Source organism: Podarcis cretensis, assembly GCF_951804945.1.
Source record: "Podarcis cretensis genome assembly, chromosome: 2".
In the NCBI taxonomy this organism is placed as follows: domain Eukaryota; kingdom Metazoa; phylum Chordata; class Lepidosauria; order Squamata; family Lacertidae; genus Podarcis; species Podarcis cretensis.
In genome coordinates this window covers 122,148,877-122,163,373 of record NC_137171.1, presented here as the reverse complement: position 1 = coordinate 122,163,373, position 14,497 = coordinate 122,148,877, and the positions used below count along the sequence as shown (strand labels likewise).

Sequence of the window (14,497 nt, the reverse complement as noted above, 5' to 3'; positions counted from 1 at the left end):
ATAAGAACCTGGAATACTGGAGGACGGCAAGGGTACTCAACCAGAGACAAGTGCGATGGGCACAGGAGTTTTCCAAGTTCCATTTTGAAATTCGCTACATACCGGGGGAAGAAAACGTAAGGGCGGACGCTCTCTCCCGGAAGCCAGAATATATGGAGGGAGAGGGAGCGCCGGAAGAAAGACATGTGATACCCAAGGACCACTGGGTGTGTGGGGCAGTATTGGTTGGGCAACGAGAACTGGTAGAGGGGACCGAGGGCGACGAGTACGCCCAAAACAAGCTCAGAGAGCTCAGGGGAGCAGGGGAAAACCCGGGGGGGTTGAGGAAAAAAATGGTGCGCTGTACTACAGGGGTTGTTGTATATACCAGAGGGGCAATTGAGAAGTAGAGTACTCAAACAATTACACGACAGCCCCACGGTGGGACATTTTGGTCAACACAAAACCATGTTGCTAGTCACCAGGCAGTTCTGGTGGCCAAAGGTGAGGGAAGATGTACGGGAATACGTCGGGTGCGACTGCTGCCAGTGAGCCAAAGGGGAGAGGGCAACACCAGCGGGGTTACTGGAACCATTACCCACACCAGAAAGGCCATGGGAGGCAGTGTCCATAGATTTTATGACAGATTTGCCCAAATCTAGGGGGAAAACGGCGGTCATGGTAGTAGTCGACTTGTTAACTAAGATGTGCCATTTTATAGCTTGCTCACATGCGGTGACAGCGGAGGAAACTGCCAGGCTGTTTGTAGAACACATTTTTAGGTTGCATGGCGCCCCCTTGAGGGTGGTCTCTGATAGAGGAAAACAATTCACGTCCAGGTTCTGGAGGAAGCTCATGAGCCTACTGCATGTGGAGGTCAATTTCTCGATGGCCAGACACCCAGAAACCAATGGGCAAGCGGAAAGGGCAAACAGTATTTTGCAACAATACTTGAGGTGTTATGTCAATGAGATGGAGAGTGACTGAGTAGAAAAATTAGCCCTGGCCGAATTTGCCTACAATAACGCCGAGCATGTGTCCACGGGCATGAGTCCATTTATGGCCAATTATGGTTGTCACCCTAGGGCCTTTCCAGGGGGAGGGGAGGAAAGATGGAGTGTACCGGCGGCGGAACATTTCGTAGAAGAAATGGAAGCTATACACCAACAGCTTAAGTTGAATTTAGAGAGGGCTAAGGAAGTGTACAAAAGGCAGGCAGATAGGAGCAGGAGGGAAGGAGAAACCATAAGGGTTGGGGACTGGGTGTGGTTGTCAACACAAGGGTTACCATTCAAGGGAGGTTGCAAGAAATTGAGACCGAGACGACTGGGACCCTTTGAGGTTACACAACAGGTGAATCCGGTGGCCTTTAGGCTCAATCTGCCGGACAACATGAAACTACATCCAATATTTCATAGATTGTTACTATCACCATACAGGGAAGGGCGGGAATTTCAGGGACGAGAGGGAGAGGTTCCCGCGGCACCACAAGTAGAAGAGAGGGAGCGCAGCAGTCATGTAGCAGAAATACTCAATTCAAGGTGGAAGGGTAAACAGGTGGAGTACCTAGTGGCGTGGGAAGGGGAACCGGAGTCAGAAAATGCATGGGTACCCGCGGAAACCATCAAGGATGAGTTTCTCTTGGGAGAGTTTCACCGTAGGTTCCCAAGGAGGCCCAAACCCTTAGCTAGGTTCTGGGAGGAGCAATTTGGCACCACCGACGATGAAGAGGAGTTTGAGGGATTTCCGGACTCTGGGCAGGAAGAGGAAGAAGAATCTGAAGAGGGGGAATCAGATTGGGAAGATTTTTCAGGAAGATGGGATAGTAGTAGGCGGAGAGCAGTTTTTGAGTCATCAGAAGATGGGGGAGATTCTTTCCGGGGGTTCCCAGCCTCACCGCCCAAAGAAAAGGGGAGGACTGGGGGTGAGGGGGGTCCTGGAGGGGAGGTGGATGTCAGGGAACTGCCATCGGAGCTCAGGGTGGTGGAGAGGCTCTCGGATGCAGGGAGACCCTCGGATGCTGAGGAGGGAACCAGCAGGGGGAGAGCGAGAGTTTCCGCTGAAGAAGGAGGGAAGGAGGAGACAGCGTCGGAGGTGAGGCTCAGAGACGCTTCAAGCGAGACCAGTGGTGAGAGCTCAGGACCTCCCCTTGGAACGCCCACTCTGCGCAGAAAACTGTCGCACAGGGAATCAAGGAGGAGACTTTCTGTCAAAGAACTTTTATGTTGGAAGAAATTCAGGAAACGCCCACTGACGGATACTGCCAGTGATTAAGGCAGCCACGCACTTATGGCTGTCCAGTTAGGGAGAGTTTAAAACTAACTACAAAACTGGGAGTGTTTTAGCACTTACGCACAAGCAACCCCTTATCCCATTACAGTCATGTAAAGGTTTGATTTGCTTTTTTTTATTTTTTAATGATTGCATTTTTTCTGTCTTTTTTATTTTTCTTTTTCCTCTTTTTTTCTTATTGTAACTTTCAAAATTTTGAATAAATATTATATATATATATATATATATATATATATAGGACCAAGTTTGGGACTCCCTACTGGACACTTGCGCAGTGCAATCTCAGATTGGGGCCCGAGAAAACAAAGGTTTGAAAGGAAACAAATGACCTTGCATTCTCAAGTACACGAGTCATCCCCAACAAGGGTCTTCGTGCAGGAGGGGCGGCTTCATTTGTAGGGACAGGAAAGAGAGAGAGCGAAGGACTTGTACGATGCTTCCGGCCACGCTCCGAGACAAGGCATCAAGGGGAGGAAAAGGATATTTTCCATGGTCCCTCAGGCCATGGTCCGAGAGAGGGAATAGGAGAGAGAGAGAGAAAGAAAGAAAGACTTCCAGGACCCTTCCGGGCACGCTCCGAGAGAAGGTGTCAAGGAGAGAAGAAAGGAGATTTCCACGATCCCTTTGGTCACGCACCGAGAAAGGGAATCGGGAGAGAGAGAGAAAGAATTTCCATGACCCTTCCTGCTACGCTCCAAGAGAAGGCATCGAGGAGAGGAAAAAAGAAAAGTTCAGCTACCGTGGAGACGTTATTCTTCCCTCCCAATGTACTAATTTCAAACTATACTCACGTCCTCGAATGTCCCTCGTGGATCCCAGGATCCTTTCTTTGGCCGGCTTGACCTTGCCTTTGTTCCCCTGGCTGAGCTTTCTGGTGACAATTGATTATCACCCGCAAAGAAGAGGCAGGGAGAGGAAGAAAAGGATCCCTGGGCTAAGGCTGCACAGTGGTGCCCGATCTACCTTTATCTCCCTCCTCACCTTCACAGGAGAACCAAGAGTCCCTTCGTGGTTGCCAAACTGTTAACGGAGGAATCCGAGGGCTCCCTTGGACAAGAAACAAAAACAACCAGGATAACTCGGAGCAAAACAGCAGCCTGTAGGGTTGGCCTTTATTGGAAACTGTCATGACAGGACTCCCACCCGCAACAAGATGAAGCAAAATGGAAGCCCTGAATAAAGGAAGACCCCAACTTTTATTAGTTACTAATCCCCCAAACTACATCCCCAAACTACATCATGACTACATCACAACTACATCATTGATACATCACAAAAAGGAGGGGTTGAGGGAGGAGTTGAGGAGGTAACTTGAGTATCTTGTCACCTGGCAGGTTCCTCCTTTCCCCCTCCCCATGAGTCACTTCCAAGAGACAAAGGGGAGTTGGCAGTTTCCTGCCCCCAGAGGGAAGATCCGATCACTGTCCTTTGTTCCAGTCCGTGTTGAATCCACTCCCATATGCAAGTCCATTGTGCCCTTGATGGTCTTCTATCTGGGTCCATCAAGGTTGCCATGCCAACTGGGCAGGGCCCTGGAGTACGTGCTGGCACGGTTAAGGGAGTATGGCTGTCCTGTATCAAACCACCCCCCTTTGATAGTCCTTCCCTTACGGAGCAGAATAAAAGTGGTCCGGCGCAAATCCGTTGTACGGTTGATTTACTATGAATTTACAGTGGTGCCTCGCAAGACGAAATTAATCTGTTCCGTGAGGCTCTTCGTATAGCGGTTTTTTCGTCTTGTGAAGCAAGCCCATTGACAGCTTAGCGGATTAGCGCTATTAGCGGTTTAGCGGCTTTTAGCGGATCAGCTGATAAGCGGCTTAGGGCTTAGGAAAAGGGGGGGGGAGGGGAAAAAACCTGCAGGAACTCGCAAGACATTTTCGTCTTGCGAAGCAAGCCCATAGGGAAATTCGTTTTGCGAAGCGCCTCCAAAACGGAAAACTCTTTCGTCTAGCGGGTTTTCCGTCTTGCGAGGCGTTCGTCTTGCGGGGCACCACTGTATAACACAAACCCTTCAGAAGTTCAAAATTACTTTCACTTATTGGAAGCACCTTGATACATTTTGATTGGATTAGTCACGGTCAATTGAATCCGGAAACATTGTATTAACAGCTGTCAAAGTATAGAGAAGTAGACGCAGTTGCTTGCAGTACCTATGTGGCCGCCACAAGGGACGCTGTTTGGTAATGCTGATTGGCTGAAGCGGCAGCCGATTGAGCTAGAGTTCAGGGAACAGGTCGACCCAGGAAAAGGATAAGGCGAAAAGGGGTTTCATTAAAGCGAGCTGTCAATTCAAGCGCTTCCTTATTTACGGAAGGCTTTTTGGGGATGTCTCTCTAAAGGGGCATCCCTGGGGTCGAAAGCAGGTGAGAGGGGGGTGTATGTGTTGTGCTTGTGTGGAACATTGAGGGGGGGGGGTTCTCCTGCTACAGAAGGCAGGTCTACAAACTCCCCCAAACCCTGCTGAACATTGGATCTCCTAATTTAGGGCTGCTGCCTGTAACACAGCAGGATTAGGCTACTGCCTTCATCTGCAGGACCCCTAACTCTCTGCCCTCCTCTCTTCCTTTCCAGACTCCACTTCTCACTCCCTGCGCTACTTCTACACAGCCGTCTCTGAGCCTGGCCAGGGGCTGCCCCAGTTCATTACTGTGGGGTATGTGGATGACCAGCAAATTGATCAGTATGACAGTGACACCAAGGAGGCGCTGCCTCGCGTCCCCTGGATAAGGAAGGTGGAAAAGGAGGATCCTCAGTACTGGAACACGGAGACTCAGAAATCTCAGGGCACTGAGCTGGCGTTCAGGGAGAGTCTTCAGACTCTGCAGAATCGCTACAACCAGAGCGGAGGTGAGTGGAAGGCAGGAGAGTAACAGAGTCACACCTCCCCCCCATGACATTTCCTCCAAGGGCCAGAATTGCAGGGAGGGGGCTGCTGGGAGGAAAGGAAATGGAGGGTGGGGGTCTCCACCAGGGCAGAGGCTTCTCCCCTTCCCTTAAGGAAGGGCTTAATGGGGGCTGGGAAGGTGTGGGGTGGGGGGGACAGAGAGGGAGACTTGGAGGGCAGAGACCCCCCCCCAGTATGACCCTCTCTGGACCTGCACATTCTACCCAGGAAATGTCTCCATTGCCTGCGCTTCCTTCCATGCTGGGCTTGGCTCAGGCCTTCTGAGGTGGGAATCTGTCTAGTTCATTTTCCTCTGGGAGGGGAAGAGAAGGGTGGGGATCCTGAGGCTGAGACAAGCAAGCCTTGAGTTCTGGTCCTGCTTAAGGAGAAGCCAGCTGCCCAGATAACTTCTTTTAATGTTGTTGTTTTGAAGATTTGGTGGTGGCCCCCTGGGGTGGGCAGGGGGATGCAGGAACCCACCATCTTTGACAAGGGCAGCCTGGCTTCTGCTGAGAGGGGGGGGGGCATTTTGAAGTGGGGCCACCCCCCCTTGCGGCTTCTCCTTCCTTCCCAGGCTATGAGGAAACTTCTTTTTCCAGAGGCCCTTCCATGACTTTCCTCCTTTTAGGGAAAAGGACCTTGATATTGAGAAGCTGGGGGAGGAGAGATGGAGGGGAAGAGGAGACCTCCTCTCTTGAAAGGGCCCCCCATGTGTGGGTGTCCCCCTTCCATGCTGCCCCTTTCCTCTTTCTAGGGGGGGATGGGGGGGCAGCTGAGGCATCTCTCCAAAAGGGGCAAGATCCAGAGGAGCAGAGCTGGGGGGAAAGGGGGACAGACTGTGACCAGTGTCATGTACTGAAGTTCTCACCCTGGGCCAGCAGGGGGGTACTGAGAATAGTTATGCAAATGAAGGATTGAAAGTGATGTTCAGTGTTTGGATAGTTTTTATGCAAATGAAGGATCAAAAGTGACGTTCAGTGATTGGATAGTTTTAGAAAGTTGCTACAGTTACATTGTGCTGGAGCTCTATATAAGCAAGCTGACTGAGCCCTTCATTCAGTTCTGTTCTGGCCTCTGAATAAACAAGAGCTGTTTGAAGAATCGCTGTGTCGTCTGATATGTTCACTCACAACTTAACAACCTCCAACCCTGCAAGGGGGGAGGGAGACTGTGAGGCGATGAGAGAGAGGAGGGCAATTTAAGGGGGGCTTTATAGACTCAGGATTGTAGTGTTTCCCTCAGGGAAGGTGTTCTGCGGATGAGCCTTCTCCCCTCTGACTGCTGCCTCTTCCCTGAGTCTCAGGCAAATAAATCCTTTTTCCTGGGCTCTTTTGCTGATGGGGGAGGGGCTGCTCTGACCCCCCTTGACCTCCTGGGCCTCTTCTGGTCCTTCCAGGGATCCACACCCTTCAGTACATGTACGGCTGTGAGCTGAGTTCAGACGGGCGCAAAGGAGGGTATAGGCAGTTTGGCTACAATGGGAGAGACTTCCTCGCCTTCGACAAGGAGACCCTCACCTGGACGGCAGCCGAGACGGAGGCCCAAGTGACCAAGAGGAAGTTGGATCCTGACTTGGCCCTGAACCAGTACAGTAAGCACTACCTGGAGGAGGAATGCATTGCGTGGCTGCAGAGATACCTGGAGTATGGGAAGGAGACTCTGCTGAGGACAGGTGAGGGGGGCAGAGGGGAGGGGAGGGGGGCTCAGTGGGGAGGGGAGGGGGGCTCAGTGGGGCAGTTTCCCTACAAATTCCCCCCCCCCCCTTAACAGTCTTCCTTTTGGACCAAACAGCAAACACTTTTCTTGGTGGGGAGGCAGAAATAAGTTTGGGACTCTGGGAGGAGAAAGGGGGTCACTTCAGAGTATGATTGGGGGGGGGAGATGCTTAACCCCCCCTAGAATAAGGGATGGCAAAGGACAAATGAGGAGAGGTGGCACAGAAACAGCAGGGAAGGCGCCAGGAAAGCAAAGTGCATCTTAAATTAAGTAAAAAAATAAAATTGAAATGGACAGATTTGAGGTGGGATACAGAAAAACCTTTTGCCTTTACACGTGGGTAGGGGAAAGTGGGGCAGATTCATGGAGTAAAATCCACTCTCATATTTTATGTACCAAAATGAGTCAAATAATAAAAAAGTTGCTTTATGCATGGCATAACTAATCAATATTATAATAGTAATCAAAAGAACCATTAAAGTTAGAAGATAATGAGAATATAATGACTTGAGTAAAAAATGGGTTTTGTATCATTCTGCCCCAACTACGAGGCACTTTGATAAAAAGCATAAATTGTGTGAGAATGGTAATTATTTACAAAAATTTAATTAAAAAAACCATTTTTATTGTGAGAGATCATAATCCGCCCTACAATTTGTTACTTAAAAATCTAAATTACGTATCAAAACTAACAGTGTTTCACACATATCATAGACTTTATGGCAGGTTTTCTTAACAAAACTTAAAAACTTAAATTAATTTTTACTCAAACACCTATGCATTAAAAAAAAAAAACTTTGGAAAAACTTTAAAAAGTATAAGAACTCACATTAGGTAGTCCAAAAATAGTGATTTAAACAAAATGCTTATAAAAAATAAGATATTTCCTTAACGTTTAGCTTCTATTGCACATTATATCCACGGAAGTAAAAAAAAAAAAGTATAAAGTACTGATGTTCGAGTTGTGCCCTTTGAGAAATTTGGTTTTGGCAACTGCAAAACAGCATCCTTGAAATCGATGCTTGCCTTATCTTCTACAATGGGGAAGACAAACATACAAGATCCTGGATATTTCCTGAGAAATGACACTTGATAATCGGTCATATTATATTTAGAAATGACTTTGGCCACATAGTCAACAACAGTTTTTTTGTTTTCAAATTTCATGTGTAGGAAATCAGTTTAGAGATTTCATGCAAACTTGTATATTGGCGCACTATTGTACACTAGCAGGGCCCCATGTCTTAGTGTGTCAAAGTGCCCCAACAGACATTTTCAGGAAACTAACAATTATTAATAAAACTACTGAATTTATTTAAAAATCACATGTAATCCTGATTACAGAGTGGGATAATTTACCTTAGGTATTTTTAAATCTTAACTAAATGACGAAAAACAGCATTGGAACACTTTTACATTTCACGTAATTTTTTAGCTGGCCGCGCTAAAAACACACCTCCTCTCGTCAAACGCCAATGGCGAACTGGCGGGCAGCGCGGTCGCAACTGTCATACTCACACATGTATAGACACATTTTAGTGTCTCAATATTGAAATATTGTTGGTGTATCAATGTGCCTCTTGCATCAATGTGCCCCGTCTCCCCCTACATACCTGTGGGGAAAGTCTTTAAAACTAAATTAATTAACCTTTTTTAAAATAGAAAATGTGTGGGGAGCCCATGAAATATGGATGCAGCCCCCTCACTAAGTTTGTAGGTTAGCCATTCGTGGCCTAGAAGCAGAAAACCTGCACATACTGAGAGAGTATGAGAATTCCCTCTTCTAGCTTCTTATATTTTTCATTTGTGAGGTATACAACTTTTTTCAATGGGGAACATTCAGAAGTGTCATCTTCCTCAACCCCGTGCCTTGAAATGATACAGTCCACTCTTCCGCCTTCAGGAATCTGGCACAGGGGCCAATCAAATGATCAAGTGTTTGGACTGGCTTTCTTCCTGTCTCTATTAGCTTTGCTAATATGAATATTAATTCAAAATGAAATAATTCTAGCATCCTCCCTTTTTGAGGACTGACACATACGTATTAGCCGTGCTTAGAGAGATCAGAGCAAATTCATCTATGGGGCCTGGTGATAATCCACCCCAGAGACACTGAGCATATTTCTTGAGGTTGAGGGTTTCACCCCAAAATCCACATTGAAGCGTTTTCAAGGGTGACAACGTGCAAAGGAGGCTGGGAATCATCCTCTTTGGGACGGAGGTTCGGCTGAGGAAAGGTGAGGGGTTGATGGGGAGGGGAGGTCTTGTTTTGGGTTTCTGTGGGGACCCTTTCAGGGCAGGCGGGAGAACCAGAAAGGAGCTCTGTCTTTCCCAGGGCTGTTGGCTTTGTTCACTAACTGGAGCTGAAAAGTCCTGGAGAACAAGAGAGCAGCGAGTCCAGCATTTCTTCCCCCTCAAGAGAGGAGCCAGGATCAGCTCCCTGGGACAATCTTGGAACCACAAGTAGTGTTAGAGCTTTTCAAGATAATAAATTAATTTGTGCCTTGTCCTCCCTCCCAAAGGAGTGTGCTTTGGCAATCAAAGGATAAAACATCTGAAAACAGTTCCACCATAGACACTGACTGGGGAAGATGCCAAGGGAGGTTGAGGAATCCCATTTATTCACAGTTATTTTTAATTTCTGCAGATGTGAGGTTCTGACTAGCTTGCCCCTTGGGTCCCTGCTCCTCTGCTCTTAAAAAATGCAGGATTCCTCCAGGCTCCCGTTGTGGATGTCTCTCTGTTAACCCCAATGTGGCCCTTTTTGCAGAGGCTCCGGTGGTGAAGGTGACCAGGAAGGCAGACTATGACGGCCCGGAGACCCTCGTTTGCCAAGTCCACGGCTTCTACCCCAAGGAGATTGAGGCCAACTGGGTGAAGGACGGGGAGGTCTGGCAGGAGGGCACCCTCCGGGGATTGGTCGCCCCCAACTCGGACGGGACCTACTATCTCTTGCTCAGCGTCAGGATCGACCCCGAGGAAAGGGAGCGCTTCCGGTGCCGCGTGGAGCACGACAGCCTGGAGAAGCCTCTGGACGTGGCCTGGGAGAAGGAGCCTGGTGAGAGACAGACAGACAGACAGACAGGAGGGGAAGGGGTGGACTCTGGGAGGGGGATTTCCACCCAACTCCTCCCTTCAGCAGCAGCACAGCTCAGATGGGGAACCCCAGTTGGATCCTGTCTGTGTCTCTGGAGCAGTGGTTCTCAACCTGTGGGTCCCCAGATGTTGTTGGACTATAACTCCCATCATCCCTGAGCTCTGGCCTTGCAAGCAAGGGGTGATGGGAGCTGTAGTTCAACAACATCTGGGAACCCACAGGTTGAGAAAGGCTGCTCTGGAGGGAAGCAACTGAATCAGAATCTGTAGATTTCTGCAGAGATGCAGCCTTTTCTGGCAAGTGTCTCATAGGCCTTAAACTCAAATTGGATGTCATAGGTAAAAACTGGCAAAAGAACTTTTTGCCTTTAAGCCCAAGCAGTTGTGATGTCACAGAATGTGGGCAGATGTGTTATTTCTTCAAAATCAAATTATCTCCTCCACATGGCTGACTTACTCGCACTTCCTGCGACTGAAAAAGGGGCAGTGAACTTAAAAGAGGGAGCCCCGGACTGACTGTATTTCATAGTGAAAAAGATTCTCACTCGCTCCTCCTCACACTCGTTCCCAGCTAGAAAAACTGATAGCCATCTCCACTCAGCCCAAACACCCACACATTGCTTGGAAGAGCAAGAAGGGTTTTTTAATAACAATGCTCGTCTCTCACACACTGCCAGGAAAGCTGTGCCTGCAGGAACCAAAGCAGAATGTCTTAAGAGCCAAACTCCCTTTTCCCCAGCAGGAGCCCATGAACGCACATCCCCACCAACACCCCAGACTCACCTTCTCACAGGCAGGCAAGCGAGGATTATGGAAGTGGCCCTTGAGCCAAAGACTCACCCAGGCAGGGGTGAGGGGACCAGGGCTCACTCACTAGCGCTACGGACTTCAGAGATTCCACCCAAACAAAAAAACCTGGACATTTTGCCTTATTTAAAAAATCTGTCTGGACAGACATTTTAAGTCTGAAAAAGAGGACGAGTCCAGGAAAAACCGGACGTATGGCAACCCTACAGAAGATGCTTTTTTCTAAGGATTTGTTCCTTCCCTGAAGGCCTGTAATGCTGGGCTCTGGGGGGGTCTCAGGGGGGAGGGAATCCCTTCCTCTCAGGGTCAGGACAGAGAAGGCTGAAGCACCTGAGCAGGAGGAGTCCGTGATGAAACAGGTGTGCCTGTCAACTGTCTTCCTTAAATGAATTGGTTATTTTGAAGACCTCCAATGCTGGACTCTGGTGGAAAAATAAACTCCCTTGTGTCGGGGCCACTACAGAGAAGACCTTGGCCTGTCAGGAGAGAAAGAGGGCCTGCCTGGCACATGTAAAATCCTCCTGGGCTCATAGTTCAGCACCTCCACTCAGATCTCCTGCTTGAGGCCTTGGGGAGCTGCTGCCGCCAGTCTGAATAAAAACGTCTCTTGTCCCCTTTTAGTCAACCTGTGGCTCATTGTGGAAGTCATTCTGGGTGTCATGGCGGCCATCCTGCTGGTCTCTGGGATCATCATCTTCATCATCCGCAGTAAGTAAACCCTGGATGCATTTGCTGCGTCTCCTGTGTCCTTCTGTCTTGGCCTCCGACTGGGAATGTGCTGGTGGAGCCTTCCTGGAAACTGTTGCTGGCATCCCTGCAGAGACCCCTCCCCATAAAACACCCTTTGAACCAAAAGTATGTTGGCCATTGCTTTGCGCTCACTCTGTGCTCAGGAAATTCACTTTCCACCTGATGTTTTTATTTTATTATGTATTTTGTGTACTCATTTTGTATTTTTAAATGAATAAATATTTATTAAGGAGGACACTGTATTGAACTGAATAGGACATTCCTCTGACTAGACATGCCTAGAATTGCAATATTAAAGTTCATTATTTCTCTCCCCCCCCCCCCGCAAGATTGATGATTAGGGGTCGGCTGGGACTGAAATAATAATATGAACAGGAATGAGTGAAGGGACTAGAGAATGTTTCCTTCCAGCCTGTTGGAATTTGTCCACTGCCTGGCTTTCATGTTGATTTTTAAATTTAATTTTCTCACTTTTTTCGACTTCTTTGTAACATGAATTCCTTGAAATGCTCCCCTTCTGGGCTCCCTTTCCTTGGAGGTGTTTGGAAGAGACAAGAGGAGCAGCTGCTGGGAAGGTTTCAACATCTGAGAGCCAAATTGTCAAAATGGATTTGAGTGGCCTCTGGAGGTCCCTTCCAGCTCTGACCTTCTGGTTTTGTCTCTACAGGGAAACAGAGCAAGAAATTAGTCTACAAAGCAGCTTCAAGTGAGTGACTCCTCCCCTCTCTCTGTCTGACATATTTTTCTCACCATGGAGTTACAAACAGACCAAACCAAACCTGGTGGTGGCCTAGTCCTGAAGCCCAAGACCGTGATGGAAAGCTTCAGCCTGTCTGCTCAGCCTGTCTGGACAGCAAGGGGTCCCTCAGGGCCAGGAAAAGGCTGCAGAGAGACTGTCGGCTGAGGGAGGGGCTCCAGGAAGGAGCAGGAGGAAGAGCCGAGGGTGGGGGGAGAGAGGGGTATCTGGGGGTTTAATTTACTGGAACCTGAAGCTAAAGAATTGGTTGGGTGGCTCAAGTCTGTGGGTGTCAGGAACCCTCCCTTCTGGATTTGGCACCACTGCTCCCCCCCCCCCAGTTTCTGCCTTCCTGCCCCCTTCCTGCCCAGATCGCACCCACCCCCGCTCTAGTCCCCCACTGCCTCCATGGCAGGCTGTGCCCATCTCTCTTTGCCCTCCAGCGTCTGCTTCTCCCTCCAGTGCTGTCCTTGAGCCCCCTTGCCTCTGGGCTGCCTGTCCCTGAACTCTCTTAGGCCCCTCCCCATATTGAGACCGATTTTGGATGGGGGTGGAAGGAGGGAGGAGAAGGGCTGAGGGGGGATGGGGGATGGGATCTCCCTCCCCGGGATCCTGACTCCTGTGTTTCCTCCCTTTTGCAGCAAGCAGCCAGGGGTCCGACAGCTCCGCCAGGGGTAAGTGGGGGTGCAGGTGGGGGCAAAGTGGGGCTCTTGCAGAAGACTCTGTGGGGAACATCCCCAAATGGGAAAAAGCTTCCCCTGTTACCCACCTTGGGGTTTCCAAGAGTGACATAATCTGCAGTGTCCACTGAGCTGAAAATTGCTCTTGTTACTCATTCTGTCTGTCCATCTGAGCTCCTCTACCTGACAAATGGGTTCTACGCAGGATCTGAATGAGAGATCTTGGAAGGGGTTCTGGAAGGGATTTTTCCTTCCGGTATTCCCCCAAAGTGTGCAGCTTGGCTCACTTGCTCGAGCTGCCCTCTGCAGGCCCATTTTGGTGATACTCCTGGCATATCTCATGTCTGATCTGACATGATGAGGGATGGTGGCTTCCCTTGGGAGGCTGGACTAGATGTCCTTTGGGTTCCCACTAGCTCTATAAGGCCGATGCCTTGGCTTAATTTTGGCTGATGTTGGCTTAAATTTGAAACACTCTTGTTGTTTTTATCTCCACAGTTTTGCTGTGAATTACAGAGGCTCAGAGCTCCTGCTGTCCTTTAATGCTGTTTATGATGTTCCTTAATCCTGGCTCTCACTCATCCATTCTGACTCCAGCTGTAACTTGAATTTGAGGAGAATCATGTTTTTCTGATAGATTTTGGCTAATTTTGCTTTGTAGCTGATTTTCAGAAATGTGTTTGTATTCATCAGAAATGTGCCAGATATACACAACTAAAAGCTTTAAAAAGGGATGAGGAGATTGAGCAGTGATTTTGATGGTTTCTCTTTCCCCAATCTTGTGTCACTCACTTTCCATCCAAATTGAAGGAAAGGTTACATTTGAGAACTGCTTTAGGTGTATTATGCGTGAAATAAGCTAAATGGTTATTGCCTACCTGCCTCTTGGGCCGCCCAGCCTTTGGCTGAACGGATGTAATGTCATGGAATGTGTAAAAGCAGCCTAACTGCTCTGGCTGAGTGTTTTCAACCCACCTTCTGCGTGAGGAAGTGAAGAAGCTGGCAGGGAGGAATGGTTGGCAAGGAGGAGGGATGCTTAGATGCTCAGGAGTTGAAGCTGAAAGAGAGAAGGAACAGAGTGGCTGAAGAGAGAGGCGACTTTCCTACAGGAGATGAGAGGGATTCTTGCTTCGGATTCTGCTGACAGCCAAGGAGGAAGCCAGCAAGGAGAAGAGGCAGATCAGGAGCTTCATGGCCAGAGTTTCATCCGAAATAAGCAGCCCCTTCTTTTGGGCTGCAGGCCTCCAGTTCATGAGACTTGTTGCCTAGTCCCCACAGCCTTCTAGGAGTGGGACATGAACTCTTCCAAGTAAACTAGTTTTGTTGCCTTCAACAAACCTCCAGGGGCCCCAGGATTCTTCTTACCTAACCCAGTGGATTTGCTGCACCTTGCTTTGAAGACACTGGATATAATTGTTATTATTTTTTCCTGAAGGCAGCCCTGTTTAACGAAGTTTTTAATGCTTGAAGTTTTACTCTGTTTTTAATGGAAATGGGTGGGCAGGGTATAAGTAATAAAATTATAAGTATAATTATTATTTTATAAAATCCGTT

At 48.6% G+C, this 14,497-nt stretch overlaps 1 protein-coding gene and 1 long non-coding RNA gene across 3 annotated transcripts in view; both read left to right on the top strand.

Moving 5' to 3' along the window:
- LOC307208846 (major histocompatibility complex class I-related gene protein-like) overlaps positions 1–14,497 on the top strand; it is a 52,879-nt gene that overhangs the window by 10,846 nt on the left and 27,536 nt on the right. Inside the window, exons 2-6 of one of the 2 annotated variants that reach the window (XM_079963845.1) lie at positions 4,846–5,121; positions 6,555–6,830; positions 9,645–9,932; positions 11,399–11,485; positions 12,195–12,233. In XM_079963845.1, the coding sequence (XP_079819971.1) occupies positions 4,846–5,121; positions 6,555–6,830; positions 9,645–9,932; positions 11,399–11,485; positions 12,195–12,233 (966 nt within the window). The remainder of the gene's footprint in view (positions 1–4,845; positions 5,122–6,554; positions 6,831–9,644; positions 9,933–11,398; positions 11,486–12,194; positions 12,234–14,497) is intronic. The other variant, XM_079963846.1, reaches the window with a different exon arrangement.
- LOC307209139 lies at positions 12,277–14,109 on the top strand. The gene is made up of 2 exons (XR_013835329.1): positions 12,277–12,941; positions 13,462–14,109. It is a non-coding gene; the product is annotated as an uncharacterized lncRNA (long non-coding RNA).